This window comes from Ceratotherium simum, chromosome 14 (genome assembly GCF_057802395.1).
Source record: "Ceratotherium simum simum isolate JZ-2026a chromosome 14, ASM5780239v1, whole genome shotgun sequence".
NCBI classification, from domain to species: domain Eukaryota; kingdom Metazoa; phylum Chordata; class Mammalia; order Perissodactyla; family Rhinocerotidae; genus Ceratotherium; species Ceratotherium simum.
The window spans coordinates 23964805-23990512 of NC_141913.1; the positions used below are offsets into that span (position 1 = coordinate 23964805).

At 35.6% G+C, this 25708-nt stretch overlaps 2 protein-coding genes across 2 annotated transcripts in view; both read right to left on the bottom strand.

Annotated features, from left to right (window-relative positions):
* The window catches only part of LOC147915280 (coiled-coil domain-containing protein 178-like), a 77452-nt gene extending 69682 nt beyond the window's left edge, over positions 1–7770 (bottom strand). Inside the window, exon 1 of the mRNA XM_087439405.1 lies at positions 7589–7770. The gene's annotated coding sequence lies outside the window, so the exon portion shown is untranslated. The remainder of the gene's footprint in view (positions 1–7588) is intronic.
* LOC101403641 (coiled-coil domain-containing protein 178) overlaps positions 7682–25708 on the bottom strand; it is a 120940-nt gene continuing 102913 nt past the window's right edge. Inside the window, exon 11 of the mRNA XM_087439114.1 lies at positions 7682–7772. Within this exon, the coding sequence (XP_087295240.1) occupies positions 7749–7772 (24 nt within the window). The 3' untranslated portion in view covers positions 7682–7748. The remainder of the gene's footprint in view (positions 7773–25708) is intronic.

A 25708-nucleotide genomic window follows, 5' to 3' on the forward strand; every position in this document is an offset into this window, starting at 1 on the left:
TTTTTGGTCCCTAGCTTGGGGAATTAAACTGTAAAAGTTTCAAATCTTTCAAACTCAAAAATATGTTTTTTAAAAATATGGGGTCAGCCCCATGGCCTAGTGGTTAAGTTGGCACACTCCGCTTCAGCGGCCCAGGTTCAGTTCCCAGGCACGGACCTATACTACTTGTCAGCGGCCATGCTGTGGTGGCGACCCACGTACAAAATAAAGGAAGATCAGCACAGATGTTAGCTCAGGGCGAATCTTCCTCAAGTAAAAAGAGGAAGATTGGCAACAGATGTTAGCTCAGGACAAATTTTCCTCAGCAAAAATTAAATAAAAATAAAAAAATTAAAATCTTATATAATGAGAAACCCAGTATCTATTAAAATATCATAATTGCATTTTGATTCTCAATCATAAATAGCATTTTGAGGATGGATAGTAAAACAAGGCCTACAACATGTTTTCCCTGAGATGTAGGGAAATGGGTGAAGTGGTAGGAAAGGCAGGGAGATAAGGAACTGAAAGAAGACTGTCTTTTTCAGGAACATGGCCTGCAGCCCAACTTGCGCCAAGCTTTTTAGTTCTTCAAATTGCTAATTCATTGTAAAGGGAATGAAAGCCCAGAAAAGTTGCCATTTCACAACTGTTACAATAATGCATTCAACCAAGAATTACCAATAGGTGCTAAGTCAATTGGGTGAAATTTTTTTGTAAACAAAGACAGTTGCATATTCTTAAAATATCACTCAATTGAGTACTTGATTAATCACAACAGGGAAATGGATAAATCTGTTGGCCGCCATAACTTTAACCAAATGATCAAACTTAACTGTCACTAGTAATGAGACAAACTTATACCATGTGCTTTGTGATATGTTTCACTGACACAATATTTTAACTATGTAATATTCCTGCCAATAGTGTTTAACCTGAATCTAATCATGAACAAACAAAAAGATAAATCCACATTGAGAGAAATTGTGCAAAGTAACTGGCCTAGACTCTTTAAAAAATGTCAATGTAATGACTGGCAAATTTTTAAAAGATGTAGGGACTCTAAGATTAAAGGAGACTTCAAAGTTATAACAGATAAATACAACACATGGTGTTCAATTACATATAGCAACCAAATGAATTACAGAAATTTGCATGTGGCCTATATATTTGTGCCAGTTTTCTAATTATTGCCTCTTAGCTCTAAATCCACTCTTTTAACTCTAATTCGAGATATTGAAGCTGGATCTTGTAAACAGTTTTCTTTTGCCAGCTGGAAAGGCTAGGCTTTATCAATAGAGGGCAGTGGAGGGGCTTACAAGGCTGCAGCAAGGGGCTTCACACCCTTCTTCCGGTTCTGGTTGTTTTCTCCTTCCTCCTGCGGAACCGCTGCCAGCTGGTATGTGGGGAACCAACGGCGCTTGCCCTCCAGCCAAGTTCTCTACCCAGAAACTCCATTCAAACTCCATTCAACCTCCCTCAAGTTTCTCTGGCACCCGGGGGGAGGCTGCCTATGGACCATCACTGAGACACAGCCACACTCTCTCCAATAAGGCCTTACTCTGCTTTAGGGGAGGACAGCTTCTTCCGTGCTTGTTCCTTCTTTGGGTACTTTCCCTCATCCCTAAAGGCTATGGCTTCTCCCTATTCCTGTATTGTTATTCCTATATTCTCTAGAACAAGGATCAAACAAACTTTCTCTGTAAAGGGTTAGACAGTAAATATTTTAGGCTTTGGGGCCATAAGGTCTCTGTCACAACTACTCAACTCTCGTTTGGGAAAAAAATAAATAAAAAATAACAAAAGATCATTTTGAAGAGCTTGAAAGAAGCCAAGGGAAAGGAAGTGACCGATCTCACATGCTGGGAAGAGCCCACACTAAAACACTCACCTTTGACCTGCTGCCTGGCTTTAGCAGCCAGAATCCAGAAGGTGGCAGCAGAGAGCTATACTACTGGAGGAGACTCCTGTACTAGGACAAAGGACAGCTGAAGAGCCAAGTATGGAACAGTCAGTGCTATGTGTCTGGAAATCTACTTTCAAAGAGAAAAGGCGAGTAAACACTAAATATAAATATATCTAAGCTCAGAATCAAGGAAGTAGCATCAGTTTGCTTTCCAGTGACAGAAGTAGCACTAAGAAAAAAGTTGGAGAACTCATATTATTATATAATTTCTGAAACCAGGAAGAAAGAGAAAGAGACTTTAAAATTAAAAGGTAAAATCATAAAGCAAAATTTGGGATTTGTGCAAATAACTATGGGCTAGACTGAATTAGTGGGTCAGGGCAGCTTTGGCTGTGCATTGTTAGGGCACTTTTTGGTGGCCAAGACCCTAACAGAAAGTTAGGTGGCAGCCCAACCTGGTTCTATCTAAAAATAAACACAAGGGTGCCAATTTACCTTTATTTTTTATGAAGGTATACATATTTTTGGTAGAAACATATTAAAATTGCAAAAAATTAAATTAGAATAACCTGAATCCCCAAACCCAGAGATATGCATTGTGACTTTTTGGTGAATTCCTTTTTAGGTCTAGGAATTAAAGTTATCTTTGGTTAAAGTCAGCCCAGTCAGATCTTTCTCAGGCACTAAAAAAACCCAGAAGTCCCATTAATTTTTTCTTAATTCAAAATTGAATGAGTTACAATTTGTCCTTGTACTGATACATTTAACTACTATTCTATTACTGAGAAATTTTTGTATTTAAATTTTCCCACTATATGTTAGCTATGTATTCAACTTCCATAAACATTTATTGAATGCCTACTTTGTTCTAAGAACTGTTTTAAGCACTGGAATGCAGCAGTGTACAAAAGAGACAATAATTCTTGCCTCCTGGAGCATATTTTCTTGTGGTTGTTATGTAGCTAATCATAAACATCATTAAACACGCATCTTCGTAGCCTTTGCCTTTGTCTGTCTTTGTTATCTGGTGATTTTCTTTAAGTCATATTTTTAGAAATGATGTTAATGAATTATAGATTACAAAGGTATTTAAAGTTCTTTACATATATTGATATTACTTTCCAGATAGGTTCTACTAATTTACACCGAGTCAGATTCTTCAGCAGCTTATCAGAGTTGCTATATATATGTCTTCACCATTATCAAATATCAGTTTTCACATATGTAAAATTGGGATAACATTCTTTTCCACAAAATTATTGTGGGAGTAAAATAAGATAATGCATATAAAGTAGTTTACCCAAGGCAACCTTCACGTTAAGCATTCAACAAATAGCTATTATTACTTTCAATGTGTTGTTTACATATTTAATCTACATATTTAGCAGGAGACAGCCTCAGAGTTAAATGTGTAGGTCAGTTATTAAAAATTGTTCTATCCTAAAAATTGAAGGTACCCCCATTCTCTTGAAGTATTCTTTATGTTGTTTACCCCTAACACTTTTGAGAATATATTATCTATCAGACTCTAAGTTAAATGTTTCATATGGAATATTATTTATTTATCACACAGAGGTACAATACAAGTATTGTTACACTCATTTAAGAGATGAGAAACCTAGATTCAGAATGGCTAAATAATACTCTCAATAGTATCGGAATAAATAATTAGTAGAACCAGGATTCAAATTAAGAAATATCTGACTCCAAAATCAATACTCTTTCAACAGAATTACATTTCTCTTGGAAAAGGGAGGAAAAAAATAGAAACAAAATGGAAATACTACAAAGCCAATTTACCACCTCTTTCCTGGCAAGCAAAGCTCTAATCCAGTAGAAAGGGGAAGGAAATGATGTTCTCACATGGTATCTATAGCAAGTCAGATAAAGTTTTATTTTGTCCTCAAATGTTTTGCACCATCAAGATCCATGAGTGTCCAATGCTTTATTTCTATGATACTTTTCAGGGTTATTTACTCTCTCAAATATGTGTCAAGAAAATGAATTTTTCTGATGCTTGACTAAAGGAATACCCAGCCACTATTTGAAGGACTTAAATCTAATATACTTTCACACTATTTCTGTTTTATCTGTACCTTAACACTTTTCCCCAGCAAACATTTACCACTTATGTGGATGTTCCCAATATTACAGTTAATAGCTTCCTTTCACTCAATTTTGGCAAAGTATTCTTCCTCTGAATGGAGTAGGGAAGAATCTTAGTAAATTAAAAACCGATGAAACAAAAGTAAAAGAGTACAAGATCTAAGTTGTAAATATGGAACAAAGAGAGGGATAAAGAAGACTGATTATGCTAGGAATGTATAGCATAAATGACTCTGAGCTTCTGGGCTGCTTAAACCAGAGGGAAACATGAAAGTTTAGAGACTGCCTAATTATTAATAAGAGAAGGAATACAATTTTATCAAGGAAAATTTTTCTTAGTTCTGAAACCTACGATAAATTACATAGGTTTTTGGACCATCTTGAACAATATGACTACCTCTCTCATTAGTTTGAAAAACCAAGCAGCAATGGTCAATTTTGGCCATAACTTTTACCAACCTTTGTTAAAAGCCAAGGATGTAATATCAACTCATAATTCAATAAAGGCTATTGTACATGGGTGAAGAGTAATATACTCTAGATTTGATTAATAGGCATAAATCCTCAACAATCAAAATGAATAAATTATTAGAATGTCCCTTTTATCAACATTTAAAAATATCATCCATCTCACCTGGAATTGTGATCGAAAGTGTATAGTACACAAATCAAATTTTGGCTTATTAAAGATATTTTGTTCTGCTAATTGAACTGGACATACTCTAGGTAGGCCTGAAGTAGCAGAAATTATACCCTTCAAGAAAGCTTTTTAGAAGGTTCTGACTTATACTTTACTCAGATGAAGGGTCTATGAACTTTGTCTCAGAGATGAACAAATAGTATTTGAAGGGAGGGCCAAGATCTTTCTCCAAAGAAGAGTTAGGGGGTGGTTAAAATATTTGAAAAAGAACTCAAGCAAAGTCATGAGTTTCTAAACTATAAAGTTATAGACCAGATTACTGTGGCCAGAGCATTCTAAGGACATAATATATTGTCTTTTTCTAGCATTAAAAATGACTCAAACGCCTAAAGAAATTTAAAAGAATAGAAATCATACGATCTCTGTTCTCACACTACAATGGAACTAAACTAGAAATCAATAACAGAAAGATAACTGGAAAATCCCAAAATATGTGGAGGTTAAACAACATATTTATAAATAACACAAAGTCAAGGAATAGATCTCAAGATAAATTTAAAAATATTTTGAACTAAATGAAAACAAAAACATAATTTATCAAAACTTGTGGGATGCAGTGAAAGCAGTGCTTAGAGAGAAATTTATAGTATTGAATGCATATATTAGAAAAGCAGAAAGCTCTAACATCAATAATCTAAGTTTCCACTTTAGGAAACTAGAAAAAGAAGAGCAAACTAAATTCAAAGTGAGCAGAATAAAAGAAATAATAAGAATTAAAGTAGAAATCAATGAAATTAAAAACAGGAAATCAGAAAAATATCAATGAAACCAAAATCTGGTTCTTTGAAAAGATCAATAAAATTGATATGCCTCTAGCCAGGTTAACTAAGAAAAAAAGAAAGAGGACACAAATTACTAATATTAGAAATGAAAGAGGGGTATGCAAGGCTGGTACAACATTCGAAAACCAATCAATGTAATCCATAACATCAACAGGCTAATGAAGAAAAAAAATCACATGTTCATATAAATAGATACAGAAAAAGCATTTGACAAATTCCAACATCCATTCATGGTAAAAACTCTCAATTAGCTAAAATAGAAGGAAACTTCCTCTACTCGATAAAGATATCTACAAAAAATCTACAGCTAACATCATAGTTAATGGTGAGAAACGTGAAGCTTTCCCACTAAGATAGGTACAAGGCAAGGATGTCCCATCTCCACACTCCTTTTCAACATTTTACTGGAAGTCTTTAAAAAAGCAATAAGACAAGAAAAGCAAATAAAAGATATAAAGATTGGGCAGGAAGAATTAAAACTGTCTTTCTTTATAGATGACATGATTGTCTATGTAAAAATCCAAAAGAATTAACAAAAAAACCTCCTGGAACTAATAAGCAATTATAGCATGGTTGCAGGACACAAGGTTAAAACACAAATATCAACTGTTTTCCTATATACTAGTAATGAATAAGTGGAATTTTAAATTAAAAACACAATACCATTTACATTAGCACTCCCCAAAATGAAATACTTAGATATAAATCTAAGAAAATATGTACAAGATCTATATGAGGAAAACTACAAAACTCTGATGAAATAAATCAAAGAACTACTAAATAAATGGAGAGATATTCCATGTTAATGCATAGGAAGACTGAATTTTGTCAAGAAGTCAGTCCAGCCCAACACAATCTATAGATTCAATTCAAACCCTATTTATTTTAAAATCCCTAAATATAATCCCTAATTATTTTAAAAATAATTTTGAGGGGCCGGCCTGGTGGCATAGTGGTTAAGCTCGCGCACTCTGCTTCAATGGCCTGGGGTTCGTGGGTTCGGGTCCTGGGTGTGGACCTATGCACAGCTCATCAAGCCATGCTGCGGCGGTGTCCCATATATAAAGTAGAGGGAGATTGGCACAGATGTTAGCTCAGCAACAATCTTCCTTAAGCAAAAAGAGGAGGAGTGGCAACAGATGTTAGCTCAGGGCCAGTCTTCCTCACAAAAATAAAAATAATAATAATAATTTTGAGGTTAATTTTTACTATACATAATTTTTAGCATATTAATTTTGTAACATATAAGACATGACAACCCCAATGAACAACTCATGGGAAGAGACACAGGCATGATACACCAAATCAGTTGAACAGCCGGACTCAATGTGGGAACAAAACCCCGGTCTCTCAGTACAGAAACATTTACCAGCAGACGATCTGTGTGTCCTAAATTTAGATAGCACAAGAGAAAGTCTTCACTAAAGACAGTGCTAGTACAGGGCTTGGACACAGAATATAGATTCTATATTTTACAGATAATTGTATGATCATAAGTCTTTAAGAAGAAAATGTCAAAGATGGGAGAAGTGTGGATCTGATGTGTGATGGAGAGAACCAGTGTCCTACAGCGGTCCCCCAGGTGTGGTAAAATGGAGTTGACTTTGCTAGTCTCTATGCCAAATGGCTATTCATCATACCTCTCACTTAGGAATGGATTTGAGGCCTATGAGCAGTTGCTTCTGCAGCATTGTGGTCTACAAATTGCTTGGTGCTCTGGAATCCAATAAGTTGCGGGACTGATGTAGGTACTCCCTTTTTTTGCATTGGTAACAGAGCAAGAACACTTCCCAACATCTCTTCTTCCTACCATAGGCAGGAACTATTATGTATATATATGAGTGAGGCTTAACCAAGTACCACTCTTCTGGTGAGTCAGGTAGTTTAATGTTGGTAATAACAAAAGGTAGACACAAATGTTGATTAGCTACATTGAGCCCCATTTCTCTTCTATTCAGGCTGGACCTCTAAGAGAAGTGATTTTCTTCTGATTTATCAGAAGAAGTAATTTTTTTGAAAAGATTGTTATAGTCTAAATTAAAACCTATCAATATTAAATCAATAAAATTCAGGTTAATTACCATTTTTCATAACTGAGAACACAGAGATACAAACCTTGAATTTTCTTCTGACTTCTGCTATTTTCTCTTCTAACTCCTCTGTTTTAAATTTGGTTAAGTGGAAAACAGTACTAACATAATAAGCTTCTCTGTACAGTTGTTTAAGAAATTCCTCATTTTTTGACTTCAGTTTCAACAAAGATTGGATTTCAGACTCAAGCTGCGATTTTTTCCTTATACTGTAAAAAATAAAGCAAAAAAAATTGATACGATTATTCCAAAAGAGTATATATTGAGGCAAATATATTTAATAATAGTAAAAAAGGAATAAGGTCACATTTTATGTTGCCAAAAATACAAAATAACCAGATACTTAACTAAAACTTGAATACAGAAAATATGTCCCAAAATTCCATTTATTTTTCTGCTTCCCCTATTGGCTACCGCTAATTGTCAGGCTGTACTCAATCTCAGAAGGATAAGTGTGCTGATAAGAAAAGCCTGGGGACCCTGGATGCTCAGCTTGCAAAGCATTCATTCCCTTCCATAGCAATCCATCCTTTCTAATCCTATATAACATTACTACTAAGAATAATCAAATATAAGAAAAATTCAGTCTGTGAAAAAGAGAAACAACTCAACAAAATAAAACCAATAACTAAAACAAAACTCAAAAAGAAAACTAATAGCTAAGGGAAAAAAGTTAGTAGAGAAAAAAAAGTAAAACATTAATATCATTACAACATTCTCAGACACAGAGAAATATTAGATGCTATGGAAAATTAACAAGTTATATTTCCTATCCAGATTAGGTACCACCTTTGTTCCAAATATGTACCATTGAGGCATACATTATAAAAATAAAATACAAAAAAGACATATCTATACTCACCAATGAGGTAACCATCACTGTAGAATAGAAATGGAACTGGAAAGCAAAGCAGGAGCAGAGAAGCATCAGCAAGAAACTGGCCGAAGGTATTCCACCAGATGAGTTACCAGGGCAAGGTGCACTGCATCATAGCAGGGGTTTTTGTGAGTTGTTGTTTGTGAAAGAACCAACTCACTGATCAGGGCTATAGGTTTATAGAAAGCTAGAAGCTAGGGAATTGAGAAGAAAAGACCCAGAGACCAAGAACTCAACTACTGGGTAAAAAAGAAATCAGAAGGGAAATGAAAAAAATAACTTGAAACAAACGAAAACAGAAACACAACATATCAAAACTTATGGGATACAGCAAAAGCAGTTCTAAGGGGGACGTTTATGATGATAAATGCCACCATTAAGAAAAAAGAAAGATCTGAAATAAACCAACTCACTTTATACTTCAAGGAACCAGAAAAAATGTTAGCAGAAGGAAAGAAATAACAATCAGAGCAGAAACAAGTGAAATAAACCAAAAAACAATAGAAAAGATCAACAACAGAAAGAGGTGGTTTTTTAAAAAAGATAAACAAAATTGGCAAACCTTTAGCTACACTAATGGAAAAAAAAGACAAATAAATAAAAACAGAAATGAAAGGGGCAAAATTATAACTGACACCACAGAAATACAGAGGATCAAAAAAACTACTATGAATAATTACATACCAAGAAATTGGATAATCTAGAAGAAATGGATACATTCCTAGAAACATACAACCTACCAAGACTGAATCGTAAAGAAATAGAAAATCTGAGCAGACTAATAATGAGTAAGGAAATTAAATCAGTAATCAAAACTCCCAATGAGAAAAAGCCCATAACCTGATGGCTTTACTGGTGAATTCTACCAAACATTTCAAAAAGAATTAGTATCAGTCCTTCTCAAACTCTTCCAAAAAGTTGAAGGGGAGGGAACACATCTAAAGTCATTTTATGAAGCCAACATTACCTTGATACTGAAGCCAGGCAAGGACACTACATGAAAAGAAAATTACAGGCCAAGCACCCTGATGAGCATAGATGCAAAAATCTTCAACAAAATCCTGGCAATTACAATTCAACAGCATGTTAAAAGGGCCATATACCATGATCAAGTGGATTTATCCTTGGGATGCTAAGATGGTTCAAATATGCAAATCAACAAATATGATATACCACTTTAACAGAATTAAGGATAAAAATCATATGATCATTACCATAGATGTAGAAAAAGCATTTGACAAAATTCAACATCGATTTATGATAAAAACTCTCAACAGAGTGGGTATAAAGGGAATGTACCTCAACATAATAAAAACCATATATGACAAACCCACAGCTAAAATCATACTCAGTCTCAATGGTGAAAATATGAAGGCTTTTTCTTCTAAGATCAGGAACAAGACAAGGGTGGCCACTCTTGCCACTTCTATTCAATGTAGTACTTGAAGGCTTAGCCAGAGCATTTAGGCAAGAAAAAGAAGCAAAAGGTATCCAAATCAGAAATGAATAATTAAAATTTTCACCGTTTGGGGCCGGCCCCTTGGCGTAGCAGTTAAGTGCGAGTGCTCCGCTGCTGGCAGCCTGGGTTCACATCCCGGGTGCGTACCGACGCACCACTTGTCAGGCCATGTTGTGGCAGCATCCCATATAAAGTGGAGGAAGATGGGCACAGATGTTAGCCCAGGGCCAGTTTTCCTCAGCAAAAAGAGGAGGATTGGCATGGATGTTAGCTCAAGGCTGATCTTCCTCACAAAAAAAAAAAAAATTTTTCTCCGCTTGTAGATGACATGATCTTACATGTAGAAAACCCTAAAAAATCCACCAAAAAACTGTTAGAACTAATAAATGAATTCAGAAAAGTTTCAGGATACAAAATTAATACACAAAAATCTGTTGCTTTTCTATACACTAACAACAAACTATCTAAAAAGAAATAAAGAAAAGAATCCCATTTACAATAGCATCAAAAATAATAAAATACTTAGGAGTAAATTTAACCAAGGAGGTGAAAACTCTATATACTGACTACTATAAGACATTGATGAAAGAAATTAAAGGAAGACAAATAAATGGAAAGGTACCCTGTGTTCAGGGATGGAATAATTGATAATGTTAAAATGTCCATACAACTTAATGAAATCTAGAGATTCAATGCAATTTCCATCAAAATTCCAGTGCAATTTTTCACAGATACAGAAAAAAAATTCTAACATTTGTGTGGAACCACAGAAGACCCCAAATAGCCAAAGCAATCTTGAGAAAGAAGAACAAAGTTGGAGGTATCACATCTCCTTATTTCAAACTATATTACAAGCTACAGTAATCAAAACAGTATGGTACTGACATAAAACAGATACACAGACCAATGGAACAGAATGAAGAGCCCAGAAATAAACCCAAGTATATATGGTCAATTAATCTTTGACAAGGGTGCCAACAACACACAATGGGGAAAGAATCATCTCTTCAATAAATGGTGCTAGGAAAACTGGATAGCCACGTGCAAAAGAACTAGACCTCTATCTTACACCACTCACAAAAATTAACTTGAAATGGATTAAAGACTTAAATGCAAGAACTAAAACTTAAAAACTCCTAGAACAAAACATAATCTCCTTGGCATTGGTCATGGCAATTATTTTTTGCATATGACCTCAAAAGCACAGGAAACAAATACAAAAATCAACGAGTGGGACTACATAAAACTAAAAAGCTGTGCAGCAAAAGAAATAATCAATAAATTGAAAAGAGAACCTATAGAATGAGAGAAAATATTTGCAAACCGTTTATGTGATAAAGGGTTAATATCCAAACTATATAAGGAACTTGTTATATAACTCAATAGGTAAAACCAAATAACCCAATTAAAAAACGGGCAAAGGACCTGAATAGACATTTTTCCCAAGAATACATACAAATGGCCAACAAGTACATGAAAAGGTGTTCAACATCGCTAATCACCAAGGAAATACAAATCAAAAACACAATGAGATATCACTTGTCACTAGTTAGGATGGCTTTTATCAAAAAGACAAGAGGTAGCAACTGCTCACAAGGATGTGGAGAAAAGGGAACCTTTGTACACTGTTGGTGGGAATGTAGATAAATACAGCCATTATAAAACGCAGTATAGAGGTTCCTCAAAAAATTAAAAATAGAATTGCCATATGATCCAGCAATTCCACTTCTGGGTATATATCTAAGGAGACAAAATCAGTTTCTCAGAGATATCTGCACTCTCATGTTCATTGCAGCATTATTCACAATAGCCAAGATATAGAAACAATCTAAGTGTCTGTCAATGGATGAATGGATGAAGAAAAAAAATATATATATATATTGAATATATTGTTATATTATTCTATATATAATTTGTATATCTATGTGTGTGTGTATATATATATAATGAAATATTATTCAGCCACGAGAAAGAAGGAAATCTTGTCATTTGCAACAAGATGGATGAACCTAGAGGACATTATGCCAAGCGAAATAAGCCAGACAAAGACAAATGCTATACGATCTCACTTGTACGTATAATCTAAAAAAACCCCAAATTCATAGAAACAGAGAGTAGAATGGTGGTTATCAAGGGTTGAGGGGTGGTGGAAACGGGGACAATAGTGGTCAAAGGTACAAGCCTTCAGTTGTAAGATGAATAAACCGAGGCTCTAACGTACAGTATAATAGTGTGTTGCTTACTTGAAATTTGCTAAGAGTATAGATCTTAAGTGCAGTCACCTCAAAAAGTAAAAAAAAGTAAGTGAGGTGATTGAAGTGTGGAAATTATTTCACGAAGTATATATAAGTCAAATCATCAGATTTTATGCTTTAAATATACACAATTTTATTTGTCAATTATACTTCAATAAAGCTGAAAATTTTTAAAAGCATAGAGAAGTGGTATATGTAACAAAATTTTATCTGAAAAATTTCCAGTACTGAAAACCGAAACGGGTCATCAGATTGAAAAGTCCTACTTAGTGCTACACTGGATATATTACACACACACAAACACACACACCCATAGAATTGTGAAATTTCAGAACTCTGAATTAGAAAGAGAAAATTCTAAATCCCAGAGAGAAAAAGGAGATTTGTTGTTATGTTTCTTCGTCAGCTCCAACTCCTGGCGACCCTATGAATGAGTGATATCCAAAATGTCCTGTCCTCAACAGCCCTACTCAGCTTCTGTAGGCTCATGCCTATGGCTTCCTTTATGGAGTCAATCCATTTCATATTTGGTCTTCCTCTTCTCTTGCAGCCTTCTACATTTCCCAGAATTATTGTCTTTTCCAACGAATCCTGCCTTCTCATGATGTGCCCAAACTAGGACAGTCTCAGTTTTATCAATTTTGCCTCCAGAGATAGTTCAGGCTTAATTTGTTCTAGGACCTATTTGTTCTTCTTTCTGGCAATCCAGGGTATCCATACAGCTTTCTTCCAACACCATATTTGAAATGAATCAATATTTTTCCTGTCAGCCTTCTTCACTATCCAGCTTTTGCACCCCAACATAGTAATTGGGAATATGAGGGTGTAGATAATCTTGGCCTTGGTCTCTAATTACACTTCCTTACACTTGATGATTTTCCCTAATTCTTTCATTGCTGCCCTTCCAAGTCTCCATCTTCTCTTGATTTCTTGGCTGCAGTTTCCAATTAAATTGATGACTGAACCAAGGAAAACAAAATCTTTAACAATTTCAATGTCTTCATTGTCTAGGTTAAAGTTGTGTAGTTCTTTTGTAGTCATTATTTTTGTCTTCTTGATGTTCAAATACAGTCCTGCTTCGGCACTTACTTCTGTCATTTTCGTCAGAAGTCGTTTCAAGTCATTGCTGCTTTCTGCCAGTAAGATGGTGTAATTTGCATAATTGTCTGACACCTTTGCCTATAGAAAACCATTCTGTCTCTCCATATCCTGTCCTGACAGTGGCTTCTTGTCCACAATATAGGTTACACATCAGAACAATCAAGTGCTGAGGCACACCCATTTCTTTCAGAGCAGCCCATAGCTTTTCATGATCCACGCAGTCAAAGGCTGTACTGTCATCTATAAAACATAGACTAACCTGAAATTAGAAATTCTTTGGAGCATTCCAGTAGCCAACAAATAGTCACAATTAGATCTCATGTGCCTCTCTTTTTTCGAAATCCAGCTTAGACATGAGACATTTCCTGGTCCATATAAGGTAAAAGCCTTTGTTGCAGCACCTTGAGCATCACTTTACTTGCATGGGAAATCAGAGCAATGGTCCTTTAGTTACTGCACTCCTTGGCATCTCCTTTCTTGGGGGCTGGAATATGTATTGAGCGTTTCCAGTCTGTAGGCCATTGTTCCTATATTTGTTGGCATATGCTTGTTAGGATTTTGACAGATTCAGTCTCTGTGGTTTGAAACAATTCTATTGATATCCCATCTACCCCTGGTGACTTATTTCTCCCCAGTACTTTCAGGGCAGCTTTCACTTCACTTTCTAAAATTACAGATTCTTCCTCATAGGAATCATCTTCAATAGAATCAAGGAATCCATCATCCTTTGGTCTTTTCTGTAAAGATCTTCAGTATACTGTTTCCACTTTCCCTTTATTTTCTCCTCATCAGATAGTGTGCAGCCCTATTGGTCGTTCAGCATTCCTAATCTAGATTTAAATGTAAAAACAGATTACCTGCAAAGAAATGATATCCAAATGCCATCAGATGTCTTATCAAGCAAAACTAAACGAAAGATGGATATGTTTAGAGATCTGATGTACAACATGATTGCCATAGTTAGTAATGTTATATTAAATACTGGAAATTTGCTAAGAAAGTATATTTCAGGTGTTCTCATCACACATACAAAAAAAGATAACTATGTGAGGAGATATGTAAATTAGCTTGACTGTAGCAATCATTTCACTATGTATATCAAATCATCATGATGCACACCTTAAGTATATACAATTTTTAAAAATCTAAATGAAAGAAAACAATGAAAAATACCTTCAAATTAATGAGAAAAATTAATGAGAAAAATTGACTTTGGATCTAGCATATGATACTTTGAGAAAATCTTTGTTTGAATGAATTGAATAGAAAATGAAATGTGAGTCCATGGAAACAGAAGTGTTTATTTAAATAAGATTTGCTATAAAGAATAGAAGGGCAGAATTGGGATGCAGGGCTCTGTTTTATCTTGTGTTTTCTTCTTTTCTAAGATAAGCAATATTATGCGATGTTTATACTCTATTACAGCAGAGAGAAATAATTATGATTCATGGGAAAGAGAAGATAACTGTAGGTGCAAAGCTCCTGAGTGTCTAAGAGAGAATAGCATCTTCTCGGCAAGTGCCTGGGTAATGGGCACTCCTACATGGGAGCAACTTCTGTTACTATATTGTAACAGAGAAGAAGACCGAGTATGTGAAGACAGATGCCAACAGGCTGGTAAAATAAAGAGGCAATTCTCATTTGATTGCATCTATGTTCTCTATGAACTGACTATATGGGAAGATTATTAGCTTAAAATGAGAGTGACGTGGGTATTAGGATTAAAGAGTGAGAAGACATGAAACACTTGTCAGAAAAACTGAATTGTCTAGAAATTTCTCGGCAGTGCTGAATGTCACTTGAGATTTATAGTCATAGAATTTAAGTTCTCAGCAGCAAATTTATTGCAATGCTAATGAAGCTTAAATATGAGGGCCTCTAAGTGACCCCAACCCATTGTAAGGTCCTTTGAGTATCCTTAACAGTGTTTTCACATGATCATATGTATTTATAATGTTTACAAAAATAAGATATTTTAAACACAATTTAATAAGACCATTTTCTTTTCCTAATATAATGTATCCTCTGTCAAGTGGCATTGAAATGTCTCTGGGCATTCTGTATTCATAATCTTGTATTCTTTTTTCATAAAGACACCTCACATTCTATAACACTTAGAGCCTACCAAACCAGGATCAACACATGGTGAGATTCATCAGCACAGTTGTGTTTTACTTTAGGCACATTCAGCTGTTAGGATCCTGGTTTAGGTCAATGATGGGGCTTTTCAAGTCACAGAAACAAGGTTTTGAAGGTTATTTAAATGAATGCCTATTTTAATCAAACATAAAAAGTTTCAGGAAGAAAGGAAGAAAGGACAAGAAAGTGGGATAAACAAATGTAATAGGGATGACAGATTGGTCATCTTAAAGTGTCAAATAATTGTTGAAGTGAGGGTACCAATAGAGTGAGTAAGCTGGAAAGAGAGGTGTTGGTTGTCAGAGAGTGGACTCTTACAACTGAGATCAGGAGGTGACTCCATTATTGAAAATGACAAGATGTAAGGTAAAACTGTAAGAGAGGGTAGTTGGTGTGAGATGAAAGACTGTTGGGAATACGGAGGTCTAAGAACTGAGAATCCAAGTTCCTGCATGTGCTGAATACAGACAAAATTCAGGTTTTGATTGCCTCTGCAGAGGGAGAGGATAGAAATGGGAAGGGTGATTTATTTGTAATATTTTAACTCCTTTAAAGAAGTCTAAGAAGTAGGTTAACATATTGGTGAGTAGTTAATTTTGAATGGTGCATATACCCTTTTCTCTTTTAATATCTGAAAAATTAAAAAAAATATAAAAGCAAAATAGTTTAAGATTATTCATTCAAAAGTTTGCTGTTAAATGCTGAAAAAATCACATTCTATACTCCTGTGAAGTAATTCAAATTAATAGGCTGGTAAAATGTAGTTAAATAAGTTGGAAAAACACAGTACCCTGTGGATTCATTCTAACTATTTCAGGCTATTTAACAACTTCACATAATATTTTAATTGCTATCTCTAGAAATAAATCACCATCCTGTTAACTCTTGATAAACACATTTCATAAAATATACCACTAAGTCTTTATGCTCATTTCCCTTGATTATCAATCCCATCTTTGGATCACTGCAGTTACAATGGCATTGTCTTGCTTGAGGAACAGTACAGCATTAGAAGTAGATATTCAGAATATTTTATAGAGCTTGAAAGTAGGAAAATCGCTATATAGAAAGCCATACCACACAGTTAACTTCAAGCAAACTAAATCCAAATTAATAAATTTCAAATCATCTTAAACCAGTTCATTTTCCTTGATTTAGGTTCCTGAAGCCTGTCTATCATTTGAATAAGCAATCAGGTGAAACTGTTTTCTCAAGTCAAATGTCCCAAATATAAAGAGTATATTTCTAATGGATGCTGGCTTATTTTAAAGACAAAATTACAAAATTATACACTGCTACTACAAGGTAAACAATTATATACCATCATCATCACCAAAAGGTCTTCCAAATATTTGTATGCAGAGTACTGAGCAAATTCTGTTAACAAAAATGGCAGCTATCTTTTATGTTGCCATTTTTAAAATGAACTATATATGAATGATAGATCACATATTGAATTAATTATGTAACTTATTCAAATAGTATAACTGTTGGGAATGGATTCAAATGGTGAGACGGTATTCTAGTGGAATCTTAGTATATATAACAGTGCAAATTTGTGTAAGTTTCATGTGGGTATTCACTAGATGTATGAGTATCAGTGATTTGCTTTAAAACATTTTTTATTATTAATTTTGGACTGAAGAAAAAAAAGAAGCTGGGACTAAGGGTAAGGTGATTCAGGTAAATGATAGAATAAAAAGAAAAAATAAAGGAGAGAGTAAGAAGAAGAGAGTTCTTTTGAGAAAAGCAATTTTGCTACAGCCAAATACAGAGATGGAGAATTGAATAAAGCAATAAGCTTTTGACATTTTTTTGAATGTAACGTGTTAGAAATAGGAACCAAGACTTGCCAATGGAGGAAGAGAAGCAGTGTCGCTAAGTGGAAAGAACATAAATTTTGGAGTCAGACCTACATTCATTCCAGTTGTTCCTTATGTAATTCAGGGTGGTTTCATACACAATTTCCTTATCTGTAAAATTTGCTTAATAATATCTACCATCAAGGTGTTATAAAGATTAAATTTAAATAAATTGAAGATAATATGTACACTGTGCTTACACACATTGAATCACTCTTACAAATGACTTAATAAATAGTGTTTGTTAATTAAAAAGAATGTAACAGCATGGATCTTCATTACAACACTATCTGGTTTAATAAGGTTGTAGACAATGACAGAAAAAAAGACAAATATGGTAAGGTAAATAACTATTAATATTGCTTTGGAGCAGAGAGAGATATCACAGATAAATGTGATATGAAAATAGAAAGAGAATAGGAGCACAGAGACACTGAAGCAAAGAAAGAAATAAGGATAAAGTTTTATATTCAGTTCTCATTAGTTCATTACATTATTTTTTTAATACCTATTGAGGAAAACAGACACATACAGACACACACACAGACACACACAAAGCCTGCAAGTAAGGAGCTCAGCTGAGGGGAAACAACAAATAAGCCAACCAACAATAACTGTACATAGTGTGATAAGTGCTAGTGTATGGAACCAGAGAGTGTTACTTAAGTGGATACTTGTTGAGCATTGATTACATGTCAAGTACTATGCTAGGTAATAGTGATACAAAGATAAATTAAAACAAAAGTTCCCAGTTTATACTCTCATGAAGGAAAAAGATATGAAAAACAGATTCCTGTGCAATCATAAACACAATAATGGGAGAAGCAGAAGAAGCACTTAATACCACCTTGGTTTGTGGATAGGGGTAAATAAGTTACCAACACGGGAAGCATCTGGGAAGAGTTAACGTCTGAGCTACTGTATGAATGATCAACTAATCATTTTTTTTTAAATAATTTTATTTATTTATTTATTTTTTTCCCCCAAAGCCCCAGTAGATAGTTGTATGTCATAGCTGCACATCCTTCTAGTTGCTGTATGTGGGACGCTGCCTCAGCATGGCCGGAGAAGCGGTGCATCGGTGCGCACCCAGGATCTGAACCCTGGGCTGCCAGCAGCGGAGTGCACGCTCTTAATCGCTAAGCCATGGGGCCGGCCCCAACTAATCATATTTTTAAAAGCCAGAAGAAGAAGAAGAAGAGGAGGAGGAGGGGAAAGAGGCAGAGGAGGAGAAGGAGGAGGAGGGGGAAGAGGAAAGGAATTTCAATCATAGGAATACCAGCAACAAAGATAAAGCTTAAAACAATATGAGTTTGGATACTCAAGCATTTTAATAGGCTAGAACATAAAGACCATGGAAGGGATGAGTCTGAAGTTGTGTGGGTGACAGATTACTGTGGTAATCTATCAGTCTGGGAGCTTTATCCTACAGCTGGCAGGGAGCCTCTGAAACTTTTTTAAGCTCCTGAAAGTAAATAACAATTCATCCTTTGTAGATAATTTGTGCCAGTGATGCTGTATATGCTGGATCTGAGGGCTCAAACGTGGAGTGAGGTAGACCAGTTGGAAGCCTGTTTTACTATACCAGTTAAGAGATAATTAGGGCCTGGTTTATTTCATTGGTAATTGAAACAGACAAAAAGGAAAGCACCTATTGGAGAAACATTTAAAAGACAGACTTAATAGAAGTTGGTAAGATGTTGGCTGTAAGCGGGTAGAGAGGGATATAGGATGATGCCTGAAACAAGTAACTTGGTGGCTAATGGTGTCAAGATGTGATGCTGAGGCAGAGAGTAGATATTCAAAATGATACTATCAGGGCAAAGAAAGGATACGGATAGAGATTAAAAAGTAAAGTAAAAATATGATACATGTTAAAATAATGAGAGTAAGTAAAATTCTTGGGATGGGGGTAGATCAAGGATGTAAATGGGCTGCAATTAGAACCCTGAGCTAATCTATCAGGGGACAGGTAGAGATAAATGAGCCGCTTTAGAATTCCTAGAAAGAATAGCTTTAGAGAGTTGAAAGGAGAACTAAGAAAGTGGCATTATGAATCTTGAAAAGGGATAGCATCAGAGAAGGCACTTATGTTTTGTAGTCTTCTGTGTAGAGTTATTATACATCTTCTTGCTAGATTTAGTCCTAGGAGTTCATGTTTCAAAACTGTATTGTAAGAGGTATCTTGTATAATTTTATTTCTAATTGCTGTTAGTGTCTTGTAATGTTTTAATTATCTAGCTATCTATATCTAGTACTACACTTTAACAATTAAATAATCATATTCATTTTAAAATATATTTTAGAGCTGTTTATCACTATGAATCATTATTTCAAAATTATTTTGGTTAATTTCATCTGATAATCATTTTATTAAATTTTAAAATAATATTACATTAGGAGTTTAGTTATAATCACAATAAACAATTTATTTGGTTAGCACTTGACTTTTTCTCATTATTGGATCATATTCAAAAGTTTGATATGCCCTCCATTTACTCATTTTACAAATATATTTCTTCAAGACTTACTATAAAGCTACAGTAATCAAGATGGGGGTATTAGTGAAAGAATAGACAAATAGATCAATACAACAGAATAAAGAGCCCAGGAAAAGACCCATGGAAATACAGTCAAATGATCTTTGACAAAGAGGAAAAGGCAATACAGTGGAGCAAAGATCATCTTTTCAATAAAGGGTGCTGAAACAAATAGACATCCACAGGCAAAAAAATGAAGCTAGACACAGACCTTACACCTTTCATAAAAATTAATTCAAAGTGGATCATAGACCTAAATATAAAACGCAAAACTATAAAACTAGAAGGTAACATAGGAGAAAACCTAGATGACATTGGGTATGGCAACGACTTCTTAGTTACAGTACCAAAGGCACAACCCATGAAAGAAATAACTGATAAGCTGGACTTCATTAAAATTAAAACTTTTTGCCCTACGAAAGTCAATGTCAAGAGAATGAGAAGACAAGCCACAAGCTGGGAGAAAATATTTGCAAAACACACATCTGATAAAGGGCTGTTACCCAAAATATACAAAGAACTCTGAAAACTCAACAGTAAGAAAACAAACAACCCAATTGAAAAACAGGTCAAAGACCTTAACAGACACCTCGACAAAGAATATATACAATGGCAAATAAGCATATGAAAAGATGCTCCGCATCATATGTCACCAGGGAAATGCAAATTAAAACAACAATGAAATATCACTACACACCTATTAGAACAGCCAAAATCCTGAACACTGACAACACCAAATACTAGTGAGGATGTGGGTCCACAGGCATTCTATTTTTTGTTGGTGGGAATGCAAAATGGTACAGTCACTTGGTAAGACAGTTTGGCAGTTTCTTACAAAACTAAACATATTTTTATCATATGATCCAGCAAACATGTTCTTTGGTATTTACCCAAAGGAAGTGAAAACTTATGTCCACACAAAAACCTGCACACGGATGTTTACGGTGGCTTTATAATTGCCCAAACTTGGAAGCAACCAAGATGCCCTTCAGTAGGTGAACAGATAAATAAACTGTGGTATACCCAGACAATGGAATATTATTCAGTGCTAAAAAGAAATGAGCTATCATGAATAGACATCGAGGAACCTTAAATGCATATTACTAAGTGAAAGAAGCCAATCTGAAAAGGCTACACACTATATGATTCCAACTATATGACATTCTGGAAAAGGCAAAACTATGGAGCTAGTAAAAAGATCAGTGGTTGCCAGAATTTGGGTGGGGGGACAGGGCAATGAGTAGACAGAGAACAGAGGATTTTTAGGCAGTGAAAATACTCTGTATGATACCATTATGGTGGATACATGTCATTATACGTTTGTCCAAACCCTTAGAATGTACAACACCAAGAGTGAACCCTAATGTAAACTATGGACTTTGGGTGATTATGATGTGTCAATGCAGGTTCATCAATTGTAACAAATGTTATCACTCTGATGAGGGATGTTGATAATAGTGGAGCATATGTATGTTAAAAGGCAAAGAGTATGTGGGAAATCTCTGTGCCTTCCCCTCAATTTTTCTGTGAATCTAATTGCTCTTAAAAAAATAAAGTCTTAATAAAAACCCATCACTTTGGGGGGCCGGCCCTGTAGCATAGTGGTTAAGTGCGCGTGCTCCACTGCTGGTGGCCCGGGGTTCGGATCCCAGGCGCGCACCGATGCACCGCTTGTCAGGCCATGCTGTGGCGGTGTCCCCTATAAAGTAGAGGAAGATGGGCACGGATGTTAGCCCAGGGCCAGTCTTCCTCAGCAAAAAAAGAGGAGGATTGGCATGGATGTTAGCTCAGGGCTGATCTTCCTCACAAAAAAAAAAAAAATCACTTTGTATACCTTACATGTATACAATTTTTATTTGTCAAGTATACTTCAAAAGCTGGAAAAATATTTTAGAAAATAAATAATAAATATTAAGAAATTACAATCATATTTGGTGTTTTCTTCATAGAAGTTTCTGTTTTCCTATTTATATCTTTTTAGTAGAATTTAGGTTTCATTCTCTAAGTGAGATTTTTTTCCCCTTACATTTTCCAAGTAGATATTTGTGGGTTTTATGACCAATGAAGCTGTTTTTGTTAGTGGATAGAATCTATAAGGCCATTAATTATACTTCTTGATTCTATCCTACCAGATACTGGGGAAACATTATGTATATACTGATACATGGCCTAGTGCTATAATTTATCCCACAAGATTTCTATCTCATGAAAATCCTAATTTCTAAGAAGCAAATGAAGTGATAAACATGAAAATGCTTGCTTGCCATTTTAAAGTACTTCTACATTTGACATCTAACTTCTATCTCCATGAACTTCTTTCCTAAATTTCAGACCCATAAATCAAAGTGATATCTAAACACTTACACTTGAATCATGCCATACACAATTCCAAATCAAACATATAAACATCTTCCCTCCAACCTTTCTTTTTTTCCTCCATTCATTTCTCATTTAATATCTGATACTACTATCCAAGCACTTATTCAAACCTTAACTCATCTAATTACCACTAAAGTGATATCCTTTAAGAGAAATCTGACCATACAGCTTCTTTAGTGGATTTCCAGTCTTCAGCAGAGTCCAAACCCTTTAAAATTACTCATTATCTGACACTTAGTTCTTACTCTCAATGTCTGTCCCTGCCTGACTGCCACATAAAAAAACATGACTGTGAGCGTGTGCGTTCACACACACAGACACACAGGTCAAGTCAAGCACCTGTTCTAAGCTCCAGTCCCACAGCCAAAAGTGCAGCACTGTGAACTCACCACAATCTCACCTGTGCCCTAGGAGAATTCCACTTTTAGCGTTAGGTCTACTCTTTGGGATTGTTATTACTGGACTAATATGTCAAGTATATTTGAACATTCATTAAATGTCAGTTAAACTGAAGTCAGATTACATTGCAAAAAAATGAGGTAAGGTGGCACCGGCCTGGTGGCACAAGCGATTGGGTGTGCGTGCTCCGCTGCTGCGGCTCGGGGTTCGCCGGTTCGGATCCCGGGCCTGCACAGACATGCCACTTGCCAGGCCATGCTGTGGCGGTGTCCCATATAAAGTGGAGGAAGATGGGCATGGATGTTAGCCCAGAGCCAGTCTTCCTCAGCAAAAAGAGGAGGATTGGCAGATGTTAGCTCAGGGCCGATCTTCCTCACACACACACACAAAAAATTTTTGATAAATTTTACACTGGAAATTTTGATAAAATGCAGCTTTGAATATCATGACTTGGGAAATCAAAAAAAGTCTTAGGCATATCTAAGGACACAAATTGAAAAATAGAACCCCTTTCATAAATATAAGGCTGCAAAAGATTAACTCAACTTTATCTTAGGACTCAAAGATTTTCCACAAATAGTTTCCAGAAGAAAATGGACAGCATACAGTAAAAACAGCCAAGAGCACAAGGAAAAAACACAGCAAAAGCATGAGCTAGAATAAGATGCAGAAGTAGATTACAAAAACTACAGATATTTAAATTATTGGATGTAGATTATAAAATAACTATTTATGCTATGTTTAAGAAGTAAAAGATGGGGCCGGCCCAGTGGCGCAAGCCGTTAAGTGCGAAAGCTCCGCTGTGGCGGCCCGGGGTTCGCCGGTTTGGATCCCGGGGACACACCAACGCACTGCTTGGCAAGCCATGCTGTGGCGGCATCCCATATAAAGTGGAGGAAGATGGGGACGGATATTAGCCCAGGGACAGCCTTCCTCAGCAAAAAAAGAGGAGGACTGGCAGTTTTTAGCACAGGGCCGATCTCCTCACCAAAAACAAAAAAAGTATAAGAAAGCTTCAAATACCTGTGTCAAACAGGGAATCATAAAATGACTTTGAAGATTTGGAAGAAAAACAAATAAAATTTGGAAAAGAATAATTTTTTTTTTTTTTTTTTAAAGATTTTATTTATTTTTCCCCCAAAGCCCCAGTACATAGTTGTCTGTCATAGCTGCACATCCTTCTAGTTGCTGTATGTGGGACGCGGCCTCAGCATGGCTGGAGGAGTGGTGCCTCGGTGCGCACCCAGGATCCGAACCCGGGCTGCCGGCAGCGGAGCGCACGCACCTAACCGCTAAGCCACGGGGCCGGCCCAGAATAATTATTTTTGCATCTATCTATCTATCTTAGAAAGTGAAAGACTTGCCAGTTAAAACCAAGAATATAAGAACTATTTGTGATGTATGAACTGCTGATTATCTCCTCAAACATTGCCTCTGTCCTTTATTTTATCTTCTGTTCCATTGGAACATCACTTAGATATGTGGTAGACCTGACTCTTGCCTGCACATCTCTTAAACTCTCATTTTACCAATCTTTCACTAATTTTCTGTTCAGCACTGTGTAATCTGTTGTTAAAATCATCCATTTAATTTTTAATTTCCAGTAAAAATTTGAGGGAAAAATTAAGTAATTGAGTGACATCTTAAGGTGTTTGTGGACAAGCACAATGCATACCACGGAAATCCTTCCCTATAACCAGGACTATATTCCCACTGCATGTGATAGATTATATTAGTGCTCCCAATTATTCACTCTCTCTCTTTTTAAGAGGATTAGACTTCCCACCCTGTTGACATCAGGCTTGGCCATATGACTTGCTTTGTTCAATGGAATTCAAACAGAAGTAACACTTATCATCTTCCTGTGGAAGGTGTACGAGTTATTGAGTGATCTCACCAATACACCTGTGCTTCCAGAACAACATGCCCTAGAAGGACCCAATCCTTCACTCTGGATCTGAGAAGTAGAAATGACAAGCACAGACACAGTAGACATAGCTAAGTTGCCATGCTAGTGAGAAATAAACCTTTATACTTATATACCACTAAAATTTGGCAGTTGCTCATTACTGCAAGATAATCTAATAAATGCTAACTCTCATACCCTCTTCCTTTCCTCCAGAGGGATATCCTCATTACCTTACCCACTCTTCACATTTTTTTTCTCCTCTGGTTCTCTTTCTTAATAAAATAAAATGTAGTAATATTAGCAACTTCAATTTTAGGTTATCCTTTAGAAAATAACGTTCCTTTTGCTTTCTTTAAAAAAGTATGTTTAACATACAGATAAATTTTACAAATTTGATCATTTCCAAAGATGATAAAATCATTAATAAATTTTAAAAAACTTCCTATTCAATCATGAAGTATCATCATTACTTCTCTCTCTTTTTTTCTCCTTCCCTCCCTTCAGTAATTAATTATGGATAGCATAGTATGTGTCAGGCACTATGCTCAATGATGTGGATTCAATGGTGAAGAAAATATAGTCATGGCCTATGTCTGCCCTCATGATCTTCTCAGTTTTTGAGGGAGATGGACATCAGTCAAATATTCACACACACAAAATTGACAAGCGATATGAAGAAGAAGAGTATGTGCACCATATGCACACATAATAGAAGAATTGGATTTAACTGGACAGTCAATGAAAGCTTCCCAGAACTAACTCCTAAGCTGTAATCTTAAGGATAAATAGTAATAAACTAGGCAGAAGAGAAAAAAACATCATAGGAAAAGGAAATAGCATAAAAACACCATATGGGCTGGGAAAAAAGTGGCAAGTAGGAGAAATTGAAGTAAGGCCCTTATATTTGAACCAAATGATAAGGGTGAACCAGGTGTGATATGAGACTGCAGAGGCAGGTATGCCTACCTGTTTAGGGACCTTGTGAGATACACGAAGGAGGAGTTTTTGTCCCTTACTCCTACTAAAATTAATTCAGGGACGGAAGAGAACCGATCATATTTATAAAAGAAAGAAAAAAAGAAAAAAGAATGCACCTACGACAACGTAGATAATGGATTAGAAAGGGAGCATAGTGACTGCATGTAAACCAGCTTTGGAAGTCACTGTTAGTTCATGCAAGACATGATGACAGCTTGTACCAGGGCACTGGTGGAGTGGTGAAATG